This window comes from Artemia franciscana, unplaced genomic scaffold (assembly GCF_032884065.1).
Source record: "Artemia franciscana unplaced genomic scaffold, ASM3288406v1 PGA_scaffold_39, whole genome shotgun sequence".
NCBI lineage: Eukaryota > Metazoa > Arthropoda > Branchiopoda > Anostraca > Artemiidae > Artemia > Artemia franciscana.
Window position 1 is genome coordinate 245106 of NW_027062677.1, and position 18415 is coordinate 263520.

At 33.9% G+C, this 18415-nt stretch overlaps 1 protein-coding gene across 1 annotated transcript in view; it reads left to right on the forward strand.

The window, feature by feature from the left end:
- Positions 1-4403: 4403 nt before the first annotated feature.
- LOC136041826 (nucleoporin NUP188-like) overlaps positions 4404-18415 on the forward strand; it is a gene marked incomplete in the record, with an annotated part of 179580 nt that continues 165568 nt past the window's right edge. Inside the window, 2 exon segments of the mRNA XM_065726603.1 lie at positions 4404-4510; positions 10090-10267. Of these exon segments, the coding sequence (XP_065582675.1) occupies positions 4509-4510; positions 10090-10267 (180 nt within the window).

Sequence of the window (18415 nt, forward strand, 5' to 3'; positions counted from 1 at the left end):
ACATCTGGTCAATAGGTGCATACAGATCAAGTCCTCGGGAGGGGGGATTAGATTATTTAAACTTAGAATGGAAGAAAGGCAAATAAACCTGCATTTGTAGGTCACACTTTTCCAGAATGTGGAAGAGGGAAAGCTTTGGTCAAAACAGGAGAAAGGGACTTATCCAATATGGCTTCTATAAATAAGACAGAAAACCTCTAATATAATCTAAGCGTTTCCAATTTTGGCATACAATGCAGCTATTTTTTCTAAGATAGACCTAGTTCCTGAAGAAAAGTGGTTACAAACATAATGACAAAAGGAAGTACAGGTATTGCTTTTTCATCTAAAAGACATTACCATCTTTAAATAGAAGTTGGCAGTTAATCACAGGTAAACATCTAAAAAAAGTTAAAAAAGCTAAATTGCTGTTAAAAAACGGTTAACACCTGAAACATTTCTTGTAAAAAGAAAAGCATTAAGACAAAGATTGCACAAAATGCATAATTCATAGGAGAAACAGTAAGTTGGTCAGGAAAATCAAACATAACAACAAAACATAAGACCCAATTAACTGAATCATTCAGTGAGTCAAAATAACTAATGAGGAACTGAGGGAAACTCAGTTTTTCATATCCTATCTTAATAATTTCCAAATTATCCTATTTGACTGATTTCCACCACCTAATTCAGATGAAGACATCAAATGCAAGGACTTTTATTTTTAAGATTTGGAGTTGATAAGCAAAATAATTCATCACTATTATATTTTATGTAATTAATTCTAAAAAATACTTTGTATTTTTCACAGTATCATCTCTAGTAGCCTACCTTAGGGTAAGTTGAAAAGCTGTACTTACATTAAAAAAAAGCTGCTAAAGTAAGAGAAGGGATATTTAGTTGTGCAAAAATGGCACAATTTCAACCTCTAACACTTTTAACAGATCAAATCACTGCTTAGCTTAATAACAGTTCATAGACAATTCATTAGAACCTACTTTGAATGGTTGAAAATGTAATGAAAATGATGATTCTGCAAAAACTATATTGACGTAGTGGATTGTTTTTATTAGGTTTGCCTAAAATAATAATAAAAAAATTGATCATTATTTGTGAAGCTCTATCTGAAATTTTATGTAGTAGAAATTCTCAGAGTTATAATGGAAAGCTATAAACTGATCTTTGCATTTCAAATCTAACATTTAGTAAATTCTGATATTTTGGACATGATTACATTTTTGCCACAAGTCCATCTAATTATCTTCAGTCTGAAACTTGTTTACTATATACTACTACTCATAATATGACACATTTGTCCAGAATTCAAATGTGTACAAAAAAAAAAAAAATCTTTAAGATAGTGTAAATCAAATTTGCAGTTGCTCCTGTTTGTAGTATTTTCTGTTCTTTTTAAATTTAATTCAAACATTCAGTTTAATTTTTGTTTGTGTAAAGATTTATTTATTCATCTATATTAGTATCAGCTATCTTTGTGTTTGATAAAAACTTATTCTATTTCAAATAGTATACTGCACTGTGGTTCTAATACTGCACTTTTCTTTAGCTGACTCCATTTTTAGGAGTTATAGAATATTTCATTTCTTAGTATAGGATGTAATAATCTCTCACTAGGTTGTTAGCTGCTGCTGCAACCTGGACATGATCCTTTATTCCAATTCCTGTTTGTTTTGAGTTTCATTTATTCCTTAATAGTAATTTCTGTATTTTTGTTTGAATTAGGCTATTATAAGAATATATTTCTGTCTTGGCTTTCATTTATTCCTTAATAGTGATTTCTGTATTTTCTTTGTTTGAAATAGGCTATTATAAGTCTTTATTTCTCTTGCTTTAAGTTTAAAATAATTCTTCTGTTTTCTAACAAGACAATTTTTTTCTAAAAACTTGTTTTCAACTTTTGGTTACTACAAGCTGTTTTGAGTTCTTTAGGCTTATTTAAAAGGTGAAAATGAAATTTGCTCCTAAAGTACTTATTGAATTTGTAAAGAACATAAAAAAAGTCATCATATGATATATTCAACATCATTGCAGATAACTTGTATGAAAATATATATATTATCAGATGTTGAATGAACCTTGTAGAAGTTCAGATAAATCTCCTGATTAAATCACTAATTAGATGGCTAAGAGAAAAACATATTTTTAGAATCAGAATGACACACTGGATCAAAATATAGCATGTATTTGCACTAGAATTGAATTTTAGCCCCACACCCTATGTATAATGCAGAGGCTAGATACTGAATTACATGTATGGAATCAACTTTCCATTTTTTGGATGGACTGTTAAATCAATTGAAAGAAAAGAGACTGAAATATAATTCTCTGCATGTATACAACTGAGGGTAGTCTATATGTTTACATATTAGGGGGAAGGAGGGTGGTGGTAAATTTCATTTCTATCATGAAAGAATGATCTATTTGGATTCAGGATAAAATATGTGATTATAAAGGTATGTTATTCTTTTGCTATCTAATTAGTAGGTTGATTGAAAGATTGGTAAAATTCTAGATGAGCTAATTTTTGCCATCTATGAAAGAGGTTAGGTCAGGAAAATGAAACTTCCAGGAATGGATATACAGACTAAAGTATGTCCAATGAAGGTACTTTGAAGTATTTACCTCTGTAAATATTGAATGATTCATATAAAAGACCAACAAATAGAGTGAACTTACAACTTCATGCCTTTTTTGTACTCTTTTCAAATATAATAGGCTAATTGTCTTGGCACAAATTCAATTTTAAGCCCTTTACAGACCCCCCAAAAATGATACTTTTTCTCTTATTTTAGATACTGCTTGTATATCTTTGTTAACATTACCCTTGTTAACCGGTTTATGCATAAACTGAATTAACAGAGACAAATTTGAGAATTAATATATGCATGGGGAATATGTAATATGGAATATATATTTGTGTAAGGTTAGAAAGGTTGGTAAATATTGGCAGTTCAGATACCACTAGATGCCATCTTTTATGCTCTTTCTGAATTTTATTTATCACTTTTCTTGCAAATTCAATTTTGAGCCATTTTAGGACCCTTAAAAATAATAATTTTATTCTATATTTTTTTGATGTAAAAATGAGTTACAACATTTGTTTCAAACTTACTGCTTTATTAAAATCCATTTTGTGGAAGTTTTTCTATTTACAAACATTGGTCTTTTAAGATTAAGTTGAAAAAAAAAAAAAAATCAAAACATATCTGCCATGTTTTCTTCTTATTTTGTTAGGCTATGTAAGAACTGCTAGTTCACAAAAAAAGGATTTGTAACCTAATTAAATATTAAGTTTGAAACCAATTTTTCAAGCCTTTTCTATAACCAAAAGCTAGAAACTTTTTGGTCATTTCAAGGGTTCAAAAAGGGCTTAAATTTGAATTAGCAATAAAAGTGATTATTATACCCTTAAAGAGCATAAAAAAGGTATTAAGTGGCATGCTCACTTTATTTTTAAGTAAATAATATGAACTGCAAAATATTTACCAAAAGGTTAGGTTGCACCAAAAATGATGAACCTATCATATTAAGAAAAAAGCATAAAAGATATCAAGTGGAATGTTCACTTTAATTATAGGTAATTTATGTACATTACTCAATATTTACCCCTACTCCTACTACTACAGTGTACCCATCATTGATGACCTTTAATAATTTTTGAGTTATAAAAGTGAAACCTTGCTAAATAGATCTTCTGCTTAAATGATGTACAAGAAAAGTTTTTCCAGCTTCATAACTTTGCTCAATCCCAATTTATGAGGTTTCAAAGATCTGTAAACACATTTCCTAAATTTGGAAAAAAACACATTGATAGCCTATGACTTGAAATTTTGTTTGAATATCAGGAATTGCATTTTAAAAGGTAATACCAGGAAAGAAGAAACTGAAAACTAAAAATTAAGGTATAATGCTGTTTGTCAAAGGTCTAATATGTGTAGGCCTGTCAAGTAGGCAAATTACTAAGACTTAGAAATAAGAAGGGGGTTAACATTTCTTATTTGCTAGGTAATACCTTTCTGCAGGATACATTTGGCCTTGGATTCTCACTGAAAATTTTCTTTTTCTAGTATAACAACTTTCCAACGTTCTAATAGTAACTTTTTCATTTCCACTGCAGCTCACACTAGCCTACTTTAAATAGTCTATTAACATTGGTTTTTCCAGAAGATGTTTGTTTACTCTAATTATTGATCTGAAAAGGTGATAAAGAGCTTGAACCTTGCCTATAAACTTTTTTGCAGTTGAATTGAGAGAAAATTCAATTGCTAAATTGAGAGGAATTTTCTTTATTCTACTAAAACTCCAGAAAAATCCTAAGCTATTTTAATTGATTTCTTTCCAGAAGGCGCAGTGGCGAAATTAAAGATTGCACCACATCTTTATTTGAAACACAGATGGCGCTAAATTAGCGCCTCATTTTGAAAACCGAATATATTTAAAATTTTAGTCTACCTTACCGGCCTTTATATAAGTGCCAGAGCACGACGTTAGCCTAAAACTACCCTTTTACCATGTAAGCTTTATTTATTTATATGGTTAAATTTTTTAATCTTTAGAAGGAAACATCTTAGTAAAATAAAAGTAATAGGCTAGGCTGCCATTAGACTCCTTATTGTGGCCTAGGCTCTTTCCACGTAGCCTATAATTTTTGTGTTTCCATTACGTCTTACTTTTGCTGTTCCTTTTTATAGTCATAATAATATGTCTCTCCGTTTCTTGCATACTTGATTGACTACTAGCCTACTACTCAGGGGGAGGGGGTAACAGGGATACACCCCCCTGAAATTTGGGAAGTTTTTACATTTTTATAGATATTGACTGATATGAAAGGATAATATGTGCTGCAGATCTTATTGTGATGGGGATAAAAATTGTATGTTTTATTATTTTATGGCCTAAATAAAATTTAAAACTAAACTGTCTTAAAAACTGACCAAATTCACTATAAGCTTTAATAAAATAGGCATGCAGCAAAGTAGGTGAAGTGTGATGATCTCCACACAATAATATTTGTTTTATGAAAATGCAGTTGTTATTATAACTATGTGCTGTTATAACCTTGGGCTCCTAAGATTGTTGAACTTCATTTAAATCACACATGTGCTTTTTCAGTGTTTATATACAACTCTAAACCCCTGTTTGTTAATTAGTCATCCATCATGTCAAAATGTGAATCGACTATTATATACTTTGTCTCTGTTTCTTGCATACTTGATTGACTACTAGCCTACTACTCAGGGGGAGGGGGGTAACAGGGATACACCCTCCTGGAATTTGGGAAGTTTTTACATTTTTACAGATATTGACTGATATGAAAGGATAATACATGCTGCAAATCTTATTGTGATGGAGATAAAAATTGTATGTTTTATTATTTTTATGGCCTAAATAAAATTTAAAACTAAACTGTCTTAAAAACTGACCAAATTCACTATAAGCTTTAATAAAATAGGCATGCAGCAAAGTAGGTGAAGTGTGATGATCTCCACACAATAATATTTGTTTTATGAAAATGCAGTTGTTATTATAACTATGTGCTGTTATAACCGTGGGCTCCTAAGATTGTTGAACTTCATTTAAATCACACATGTGCTTTTTCAGTGTTTATATACAACTCTAAACCCCTGTTTGTTAATTAATCATCCATCATGTCAAAATGTGAATCGACTATTATATACTTTTTGAAAAAGAAACAGTTGGTTGATAGAAACCTTAGGTGAAATGGAAATCAATATAAAATACATAAGGGGCCAAGGCTATGATGGAGCTTCTTCTTCTTCTTGGAATACCAAGCCTTCTGGAGTCTACTTTGGTCTCCTTTAGGCTTCACAACAATTTTTAAACTGCTTGTGCTGATGGGAATAAGTCTTGCTACCATCTCTGTGATCTACTTGCAGACATTATTTTTTTAAGGAAATTAAAATTACTTTTGTATAGCCATCTTTCAGTGTCAGCTGGTAGGCTTGAGAGCAGCAACACATTGATGTCAGGCAAGAGGTTTGCCTTGCTGAAGATTCTCTTAACATTGATTACTTCCTGATGAATACACTAGCATTCAAAAATATATGGTTCAAGGATTCTGGAATAGAGCTACAAAGCCTACAATATGGATTGGCTTGTTTATGCCAATTAAAGCTTCTTTCCTCAAGATCAAAGAGTTGCTCTTGATTTCATGATAAAGAATTTTATTTGCCCTTGATGGAAGTAAGGATAGAATGGGCATTTTTGTATTTGAAGGAACTCTTCTTCTGAGTATGTCTCTGAAGTACTGGGCTCTCAAATTTGAGTTGATTGGATTGTACAAGGAGCTACTAGCTAGTTGGTCTGCTGAATCAATGAGCTGAAGGGTGCCTCTGGAGTCTTAGAGCAATACTACTCTTTTGCAAGCCATTAGATTAATATTTTTGACCTTTTAAGTCTCTTTTATTGCCAATAGCTCTGCTGTAAGGCTGGAAGTCTGGTTTTTATATTCAGTGATTATATGAGTGGTCAGTTTCAAGGCTGTGCTCCTGTGGTCTGTGAATGTTTTCCCCATGCACCATATGTTCACTCTGCAAGTCACTCCTTAAACTTAGCCTTAGATTTTTTAGTCACTGTAATACCTATTTCCCCAGCACTTTATTTCCCTTCACAAATAAAAAGCAAAGGATATATTGGATGCTCTGACTAATTTTTGGTATCTTGATGCAGACAGCTATAGGGGAAGCCTGCAAGCTGAGTTAGTTTTATGGACGAGAATGTGGATAAAGTTGAGAAATGTAACACCAAAATATTTCATAAAATGCTTAAAAGAATTTGATAAGAAAATTTTCCCTACTCTACATAGATTATTTAAGATTGATGCAATGATTTCTGTCACTACAGGTACATGTAAGCATTTTATGTCTACCCTTAGAAGAGTGAAATCTTATCCCAGAAATGCTTCAGGTCAGGAATGGCTTCATGGATTGGACTTATTATCCATACACAGAGATGTTCTAGTTAATGTAAAAGACATTTTGAATGAACTAGCCCACAATAAAAAGGTTGCTTGATTTTTTTTATATAATTGCATTTTTACAGTGTTATCTCAATAAGGAATGTACCTTATATTCTAAAAATGTTGTTTATTCTTTTTAATCTGTGCTACTATCCATTAGCCAATTTATCCATCTCCCCCTGAAATATATTGCTGGGTTAGCCCCTGCTACTACTGCTCACAACTCACTGTAGTGCCAATCTGCACAAGGACAAAATAGCTGCAGATACTTATCTTCCATCCTAATTTGTTGAAAGCCTCCCTCTTACCACCCTGCCCGGTAGCTCCCATTTCCCTTAGATCTTTCCATACAACATCCTCTCACCCCATTTGGGGACAACCTGCTCTTTGTTTGGCCCTAGACATTTGGTTTACAAGGACAATCTTTCATCCTTCATCTGCAGGAATCTTCTCTCTTATAATAGCCCTTGAAAGCACGGTCAATCAAATTTTTTGTACAGTTTAGCCTACTACTTGAGATAAAGTCAGTCAGTTAGATACTCAAATCAACCCTTAGGTAATTTTTCTGGATATCATATTGCAAATCCTTCATCTTTCAGAATGCCCATGCTTCAGAACCATACTTGACCACTATTGTCACTGTAGCTTCAAATATTCTAATCTTGGTTTACTGACTTATCTTTCTATTCTTCTAAACTTTTTTTCAACTATGAAAAACAACCTGGGACTTGGCTATTCATCTTTTAACATCTTCCTTGTACTCACCATCCTTACTGACAATACTATCTAGGTAGGTAAAGCTGTCCACTTGAACAATCTTCTTGATATCCAATCTCATCTTTTCAGCTTCACTTATTCACCTAGTCTTTGCAACCTAGTTTCTTTAATATTAATTTTCAAACTTATTCTTCCACCCTTTCAATCAAATAATCATTTTATTCATTAAAAAAATATATATGCTCAGTTACTTAGCTTTGACTCAAAAGCATGGATTGTTTGAGGAAAAAAAAACAAAACAAAGAAGATAATTTTTTTTAAATAGCCAACAAACAAGCAGACAGAGCAAGTAAATAAAAAAAGAGGTGAAAATAAAGACAGTAATGTAAAATAAGTGAACAAACACAATTAATAAATCATAGAGACACTAAATCAAATTTGAAAATTAATATGGGAGTGAAATTTCAATTTTTTATAAGGATTTATATCTCAAGCGATAAGAAGCTCTCAAAGAACTGTATTAAATTGAATTAAATATGATATTTATTGTTTGAAAATTTGAAATAAAGAAGGTATAATAAAAACACAAGAAGACAAACCCAGTGAATAAATTGTGGAGACCCTAAATCAAAATAAATTTGAAAATTAACATAGTACAATTTCAAAATGTCGTCAGGATTTCATTTTAAGGAACAAGAAGCACTCGAGATTTTTTAAAGTTTTGGAAAGGGAATTCCGAAGCATTATGAAAGTGAAGATTGGGGATTAACAAGTAAAGCTGGTGTTCTGGCAGGGTTGGAGAAATTGGTTTGAGTGGAGGGGATGTCCAGGGTTCACAGATGACAAGGAGTGGAAAAGCAAGAGAGGCTATCAGGCAAAACTCTTTGATGGACCACTTAGCTTAATCAGACTTGCAACTTCAGTCAATCAAGTAGTGGTATACAGATCAGAGGTAAAATACCTTTGTGGAACCCTGAAAGTAGCTTTAATGGCTTTACCCTGTGCTATTTCTTATGATTTTAGATTAGAAATGCTTGTACTACCCCAACATTGTAACAGTAATTAATATATGGTAGAATAAAAGCATTATACATCATTATTAGAGTCTTATAGTGAAGAAAGCTATTAGCTTTGTAGGGGATAGATTTTGGTGAGAGAGAACAGAAGTGAGATAACTGACATGCTATTTGAAAGTGAGGCTAGATTCAAGATACCAAGGAATTTTGTCATCTCTTTCTCAGGAAGTTTTATATTATTAATTAAAAAAAAAATAAGATTCTGTTAGGTTATCTTGCAATTATTCTGGAAGAGAATGGACAAACTTTTATGGGTATTCAGTACCCATAAAATGGTAACATTTTAAAGCAACTCATTTGTTTTAGTTTTCAATGCAGAGGCAGATTCAGCAACTATAAAATATATTAGTATTGTCACCAGAGATTACAAAGTTTACAAGATCGTTAATGCAGAATTGAGTCCATGAATTGGCCAACAACAAGCAAACCGTCATCAATGTGTGTTCTAATGAACTTTGTTAAATCACTTAAGGCATAATTAGTGCTCAAACCTCTACAAAAACTATATTGATGATTGGAAAGACATTCATTCATTTTGAGAAACTTATAAAGACAATCATAGACTAAGCACCCAAGGACTGTTGAAATGACTGGTAGGATAGATATAGGTCTACAGTTGCTAATTAGACTCTTGTCTTTTTTTTAAACAGTGTGATTACCTTAGCAGTTTTGAAGATGAATGAGAATATGTGTCTTGACAAAGAGAGATAAAAAGTAACGGTAAGCAGGGGAGCAAGTACCAAAACTGCAGCCATCGGTACATTATTACAGAGGCACATAATATCTTCTTCCTTAGAATTCTTCAGATTCAAGAGAAGAAACTTCCTGTCCTGTGCAAGGAGCAAGGACAAAGGAGTTAGGATTTTTCATACCATGTGGGCTAAAAATGGTAGTAGGCGTGTTTGAGTTGTTACTATGTTCATTAGTAAAACTAGTGAAAAAAATTATTGAAAGCCCTAGCATACTTGGATGCATTGACAGTTACTCCTGTATCAGTTTTTGACAGATTTGGTACAGTAGGCTGTTTTTTATGTTTAAGTGTTGCCTCATAGATGGCAAACTCTCCTTAGGTTAGTCTACCCTTACATTTAGCAAATTTAAGCTCAAAATAATTTTCCTTGGGAAGATGCTAAAGGCTTACCTCTGTTCCAAATCAAATAACCAGTGACTCCAGGACTCAAATCCCTTCCCTCATGGACGGGTACTGCAAAAGGTGCTTCTAATTGGTTTTATCCCATACCTATTAAAAAGTTCCTGATCCATTCTTTAAGGGATGGACCTGTATGCACTTATAGTTATTATTTTCACTTTTATTTTAAGGTCTAATAAACTCCTGTGGTCAATTATTTCAAATAAAGTAGTTCTATCATCTGATGCAGTCCTTAAGGATGAATTAGATGCCCATATAGAAGAATTTAAACAGTTGTTGGGGAAGAATAAACCAAGGAATAAAGAAGAATCTGGAGAAAAGCAAATTGGAAAAATTGGAATTCTCTTGGTAATGTTTTCTATATCTTTCTGTGTAGCTATATCAAATCTATAGTCAGTACAGTAGATATAACTTTAGGGTGTGTTTCAGCATGGCTGAGATAATTTCTAGATAAGCATCTTCATCCATACTTACTATTCCAGACACAATCTTGGTATCATTGACCACAAGGAGGTGGGGGGGGGCTGCTCAAAACAGATTTGGCAAGCGTTAATATCACATAGGCCTACACTCAGTACATTTTATCAAAATGAAATGTGCAGCCTAACATTTGTAGTGTATTTCATTCTGGTTAAATCAACTTCCTGATAAGCAACATTACTTATTTTGGTACTCCAGGCACAGTAATGCAATCACAACCTACATGGGGGTGGGTAGTACCATGTAATAGATTGGATAGGTATTGATAGCACTTGAAGTTGCTGTATCTATGATCAACATGATAATTTTAACATTTAGAGTGGGTACTAGGCTTGCACTACTTTCCTAATGATTAGTTGTATATGCACTTAACATATCACTTAGAATATGTAACTCTTAAAATAATAGGGTCAGCAAAGGGGAAGTTTTGCTATATTGGTTTAATTAGCATATGCTCTTTACCAATGACAAGATTAGATTGCTTCTGGTAAACATTGGTATTCTTAATCATCATAATTGTTTGAAAACTACCTAAACTGATAGATCGCCGAGTAATATAAGCTTTTATCGATGGTGAATGACGTCAGGGGAATTAAGTTTTGTCAGATAAGTAACTCAAGTGGTGCTTTAAATGCACTTTTATTATCGCTGGTGTGGGCGGATTTACCGTCTTCGAGCCTATTTAAGCCCTCCTCTCTCCCTGGCGCATACCATTATTTATAGAGTTGATAACCCAATGTCCAATCAGATTAGGTCAGTCTTTGTAATTTTAAATTATATAGGCCTACATTGGAAAAACTATTATCTTGTTTGCTTTTGAATTTGCTTTTTTGTTAATGTAATTTCTTTTTTTTAACATACCTTGTTTTGTTTTTCATTTGGCTGTCTTTTATAATAATTAAAAAAAAGTTGCAACAGTTGTTTCAAATTTAAATTACGAGCAACAATAAAAGTTAAATAAATAGAAATTATCCTGTGTATGAAAGAGACTACTGCCCTCTCATGCCCCCTCTTTGTGCTAAAATTTACTTTTTCCCTTACAATACTTCAAGAACACAGTACTACAGTGTTCTGATTGTTAAATAGTTTGATTAAAAGTAAAAAAAATTATCACACTGCATTGGCAGTTTTCAAAATTTTCAATTCAGTTTTTTTAAGGCAATTCAGAAATATGTTACCTGGATTTGCCGATTACCTATATCTGTTGCAAATATAGTAAAGTTTATGTTTGTTAAGCTTTAATGACGCTCTTTTCATTTGGAAAAAAATTCAGTAAAATCTAATTTATATTCGTTTTAACATAATATCCAGTGGGATACTCTTCTAAACGGAAACGGTTCACTCCCTCAGTCTCGGCTTGTTGCTTTTAAGTCTAATGCTAGTACTGTCATGCTACGAGAATTGTAATTTAAAAAAAGAAGTGCCCCTTTCCTAATGTTTTTATTCGGGGAGGGAGGTTAAAATCTAAATATTAATTTTTTTTTGTTACGCTTTTCTCGTTCTTCAAATGATAGTCCATTGGGCAAATCATATCCTTAGAAGATTCAACATGAACAAGACAGCTCTAAATCAATTGGTACTAAGAATTTGTGCTCAATGTTATTCTGACGTCGTTAGGCTAAAATGGTCACCTTGCGCCCAGAAAAATACCTGAAATTGAAAACGATTAAAACCATTTTTTTCAGAAATCAGTTTGGTTTGATCCCTTTTGCGGTTTTTAAAATGAATGATAGCTCCTTTTTGTGGATCGATAAAATTTTGCTATTCTTCTTCTTCTTCTTATTCAGCAGACGGGCTTTTCAGTCGATACTATTTAGCCCTTTTCCTTTTGGCTCACTCTGTGAGATCGACAGAGCTATGGAGCTGGTTTGTCTTATAGGATTTGTATCTGCTCAGATTTCTTGAAGTATATCTTTTGATACCAGCAGTTCAATTATAAGAGAGTATATATTGATCTCTGTGCTCTGCGAGAGAGTATGGTCAGTAAGACTCTTGGCTGCTAGTGGAATTTTGTGGTGTTTGAAGCATTCTAACATTTTACATCGCAGGGTATACTGTGCAGACGTCAGCATATTACATTCAAATAGGCAGTGATCTATTGTTTCATTCTTAAAATTACATGACCTGCAAAGGGGGGATGAGGGGACTTCGCCAATCGAATTAGGGATCTGATATGAAAATGCCTGAAAGTTTAGCCCATTTGAACCTGACCGAATTCTATGATAAATCTTGGAAAGGTGCTTACTTGGGAAAGGTGATAGGGTAGGATTCTTATTATTTATTAGTACCTCTGTAAGTCTCCAGCGGTAAATATCTCTAATGGGGATTGGTCTCCCACTTGGCTGGTCAATATTTAAAGCATTTTTTGCTACTTCATCTGCCTTATGGTTACCTATTATACCCGAGTGGCTTGGAATATACTGTATATGAGTTAAAATACATTTTGAAGCAAAAATATCAATAATCCTAAGACAAAGAAATGTGTCAATATCCATCTTATTTTGAGAAGCTGACGAAAGAAGCTCAAGGCTTGACAAAGAGTCAGAATATATTATAATATTTTTAATATTAACTTTCATATATTCATTAACCATGAGGAAATCTAATGCCATGATTATGGCATTTAGCTCGGCAGACATTACAGATGAATTATCTTGTAATCTCTCTCCTAAAGCGATATTATGGGTTGGGAAGAATGCTCCGCTTGCCACTTTCTCGTTCATTTTGGACCCATCTACAAAAATTTGGAAATGGTTTTTATAAGCAACATTATTTAGCTCGGCAAAATTTTTCTGAATAAAAGAGATGGGGGTAAGTTCTTTGGTCCACTTTGAGAAGTCAGTCTTTATTATGGGGGTTGACCAACTCCAAGGGGGGTTCGGGGGAATGTTGGTGCAATAGATTTTACTGGCACTGGGAACTTCTTCTGGATATTTGCATATTCATTTGCAACGCCTCTAAACATAGATGGATTTCTTAACCAGTTATGCAGGGTATGAGAATCATTGGCTTCAATTTTTGTAAGGTACTTAATTAGTAGAGATCTTCCTCTTTCATTTATTGGTGATAGTCCACTCTCAGTAAGCAGAAACTTAGTTTTTGTTGGTTTCCTAAGACCAAATATAAGACGAATTATATCATTTTGCGTCGTTTCGATTTTTTGCATGTGGGTCTTAGCACAAGCACCATAAACTATGAGGCCACAATCAATATGGGGTCTTATATATGATTTCTAAAATTGGAGTAGTGTTTTCTCATTACAGCCCCAAGGTGTGGCTAGTAGCCTTTTAATTATTCTTATTTTTCTATAGCACTTTTTTATTGTATTTGTGATGTGGAGGTGGAAATTTAGTTTTTGGTCAAGTATGAGCCCTAGATAATTAATTTGGTTATCCTCTGGGATAAGTATTCCATTTAATGTTAGCCTAGCATCATAATGATTTCGCTTATGGTGGTTGGATAATTTTTGACTTTGTGGGTGCAGTAGGTAAAATGGACTTTTGGGAGAACTTTTCAAATTGGAAAAGTGCATTTTGCAACTTTGAATGCGCAATCTCGAAGGTATTGCCAGTTGCCCATAATACCAGATCGTCAGCGTACTGTAGATTGGTATGTGGGAGGTTCATGTCCCACAAAAAAGTGAAAATAGGAGGCAGCTCAGGACTGCACCCTGTGGAAGGCCTTTGGTTATTGAAGTTTTGGGTGAAGAGGCTGAACCTACACAAACAATGAAACTTCGGTTTTCTATAAAGGATTTTATGAAGGATACAAGTTTGGGGGGTAGTCCAAGGTTTGTAAGTTTAACTAAGAGAATCTGGTGGTCAACATTATCATAAGCTCCTTCAAAATCTAGGAATGCAGCAGTTAAGACATTATTTTTTGATAGGGAGTCATTTATTGCATTTGTTAACACTATGAAAGCATCTGTTGATGAATGGTGTTTCCTGAAGCCAGTTTGAGTATGAGGTATCAGATTATTCTTCTCAACAAACCAAAGCAGCCGATGGTAAATCATTTTATCCATTAATTTTCCCAGCACTGGGGTAATCATTATGGGTCTAAATGACTGAGGGTCATGTTTAGGTTTGTTTTTCTTTAAAATTGGTATGAGAGATGAACATTTCCAGTTATTAGGGAATGTGGATGTAGCCCATGCATGGTTATAGCAATTTAGGAGCTCCTGTTTGTACAAAGGGGTAAGATTCTTTATCCATATAGGGTGTATATTATCATAGCTACTTGTAGCATTGGCCTTGATCTGCTGTATTGCATTATTCAATTCATGTATTGAGAAGGGATGGTTTATATATTCTGAACCTGGTCGGGGCTGGTAATAGGATTTGTCATGATTTGTGTGGTGATATTTTTGTTTTTTGATGTTAGCTTTTTTGAGAAAAGGGAGGCAAATAATTTTGTCTTATCAATGTCATTATCATAGTGGGAATTCTCATGTATTAGTTCATACATAAGAGGGTTGGAGGATGTTTTTTTCCCACAGATTTTGCTTATAAGTCTATGTATTCTTGGCTCAGATGTTTCTCTGGAAAGATTATTTGCAAAATTATTCCAATAATTATATTTGGCATTAGTTATTGTTCTCTTGAGGTTAGCCTCTGCTTGTAATTTACTTAAATATGTGGCAGGGGATGGTTTTCTTAGGTATGCTCTCCTAGTTGCATTTTTTATTCTCCACATAATTTGGCAATCTTTTGTCCACCATGCTTTAGGGGTGTGTTTAGGGATGGTTTTCCTAGGTGAAGTTCTGGGGATAGCTTGATTAGCTGAATTTGTTAATATTGATGTCATAGCTTCAGCACACGTGTCAGCAGTTACAACTGAGTTATGAGATTTCTGGGTTAAACTTAGGACTTCTTCATTAAGCTTATTTCTAAACATGGTCCAATTTGCTTTGGTGTTGACATATTTAGGGATATGTGGGAGAATGTTGGCTGGTTCATTTAAAGAGGATACTATTGCAAAATGGTCAGTGCATAGATTTTCAATTTTCTTAATATAAATTTTATTTAGTATATTTATTGAAACAATTTGTAGGTCAATAGTTGAGAATTTGCCACTTTTGGGGTTAAAATATGTATTTAGATTAGGAGGGGTAGCAATTACTAAATCGGCATTATTTGAAATCAATCTTTCAATAAGCTTACCAGCTTTATTTGCTGGCTTATCCCCCCACAGAAGACTGTGGGCATTAAAATCCCCGCAGATGATTATGTTTTTTAGCATATTAGAATTAGTAATATAAGTGAAAAAATCCATGGCATCTGTAGTCTGGCCATTAGGGTTATAAAGACTTAATATGTATGTTTTTGTATTATTTATCCAGACATTGATACCAATAACATCAACATCATTTGAAAAATCTGGGAAATTAATACCGCAAAATTTAATATTATTATTTAAAATTATAGCTACGCCACCTCCTTTTCTCTGTGAAGACCTATCCTTTCTCAGGATAGTATATCCTGGAAACTTTGTTTGTTGGTTATTAGTCAAATGGGTTTCTTGAAGGCAAGCAATATCAATGGAATTTATATTCATAAAAGATAAAAGTTCATTTAACTTATTTTCTGAAAGTGATCTTACATTCCACTGAAGTATTGAAATATGCTGCTTTGTTGTTTTAATTTTCATTTTGCTGTGTATCAATCTTTAGCTTTGCTAGGAGCAGAGCAAGATCTTTTTTTGCTTGGATATGCATGTGATTGGGTAGGTACAATTTTGCCAATTCGCTTATTATTTTTGCTTTTTGTGGTTGTTTTAGGTTAATTGACTGTACTGCATTAGAATTTAGTATAAATAGGCACATGTTAGGTGTTAATTCATTTGGATTTTCATCTGGCTTTTTGTTGATAATTTGATTAATACCCGTTAATACTTCTGATTCATTTCTAGTTGGGAGAGGTGGCCATTCTGATCTTCTATCATTACTTGTAGAGGCTAGAAGGTTTGTCCAGGGTGAATCTCTCTTAGAGGAATGTGAGCTTGGTTGCTTTGAGGAAGGAGTCTTATTGGGGGTGCTTGATGCTTTTGGTAGAATGGTTAGTCTGTGGGTGAGAGGGTTGGGTGGTTTCATAAAGTTTTTGGTCAGGTGTGATTGAGCTGCATTTGCTTCCATTGCTGCAAAAGGGTAAGGTATGTTTTTTTCTGTTGCTATTTGGAGTGTTAGTGCTCGTTTTTTATATACAGGGCATAAAGTTATATTATTAGAATCGTGGGGACCATTGCAGTTGATACATTTTGGCTGATTGTTTTTACAATTTATCATTCCAGTGGGGTGGGAGTTTTTACAAGAATTGCATTCATGTAATGTTTCACTGCATGGGTTTTTTGTGTGTCCTAGTCTTAGACATTTTTGGCATTGGATGGGTTTTGGCTTGTAGGGCTTGTGGGGTTTCCTTTGTCCAAATAGGAATATCTGATCCAGGTTATTTTTTTCTTCTCTTAGTGTGAATAAGAAAGACTTGCTTAACTTTTGGCCATTGGCATCTGGTTTACCCAATTGGGTTACATCAGCTACTGGGATTGGGTTACCAGTTCTGTCAAAGAGTCCTTCTTTTAGATCCTGAATAGGAATTTCTGGAGGGATGTTATACACTACTATTTTAGTTGGGTTTTGGTTTGGGGTCCAGAGAACAGATTTTATTGGTATGTTAAGAAGAGATTTTGAATTCTGTAATATATCTGCTGATTTAGAATCTTGAAGGGCTATTAGCAGAGATCCATCACGGTTAAGGTTTAATGAAAACATTGATTTTAACATTTTAAAGATTGCAACCCTCAAGAGAGCTATCTTTTTTATCTCAAAGGGGGTATCTGGAGTGATTTTTAAGTAAATTCAAAGGTTTTGTGAGGGGAATGTTGGATCATGGGAAGGGGTATTATTTTTGATTGGTGAAATCTTTTTCCTTTTTTTTGAGTTTCTTGATAGGACCTCTAGAAATTCATTTTCAGTCTCATCCTGTATTGTGACATACGCCCCGACTTCCACCATTGTATTATTCAATGACCCCTCATGTGAGCTTTGAGAAAGTTGACTTGACCAGCCAAGGGGTTGAATGTTTTCAGTGGTACTTGGGGTAGGGTCCGGGGGGATTTTTTTGGGTGGTGTTCTATGCATTGCCTATTGGAATAATCTTTAATACAATCAAAAAGAAGAAGAGAACAAGAGCTAAGACCTCATATGGCACTTGTGACGAGGCGAGAAGAGCTAAGAGCCAAGAGATCATATGGTATGAGCTCTAACAAAATTCTATGAATCAATAGATTGATTTAAAAAGGAAAATAAGAGGCTTAATGCCGGTCAAGATTTAAAATAAGAGCTCTGAGTCACAAAGTCCTTCTAAATATCAAAATTCATTAAGATCCGATCGCCCACTCGTAAGTTATAAATACCTAATTTTTTCTAATTTTTCCTCTCCCTTTTGCCCCCCACATGGTCGAATCTGGGAAAACGACTTTATCAAGTCAAATTGTGCAGCTCCCTGACACGCCTACCAATTTTCATCGCCCTAGTACGTCCAGAAGCACCGAACTCGCCAAATCACTGGACCCCTCTCCCAAACTCCCCCAAAGAGAGCGAATCCAGTACGATTCTGTCAATCACGTATCAAGGACATTTGTTTATTCTATCCACCAAGCTTCATCCCGATTCCTACACTCCAAGTGATTTTCCAAGATTTCCCCCTCCAAATCCCCACAATGTCAAAAGATCTGGTCGGGATTTGAAATAAGACCTCTGAGACATGAATTCCTTCTAAAAATCAAATTTCATTACGATCCGATCATCTATTCATAAGATATAAATACTCCAATTTTCATGTTTTCCAAGAATTCCGGTTCCCCCCTCCAACTCCCCCGAATGTCACAGGATCTGGTCGGAATTTGAAATTAGAACTTTAAAGCACAAGATCCTTCTAAATATCAAATTTCATTAAGATCTGATCACCCTTTCGTAAGTTACAAATACCTCAATTTTCAAAATTACCCCCCCCCCCCCAA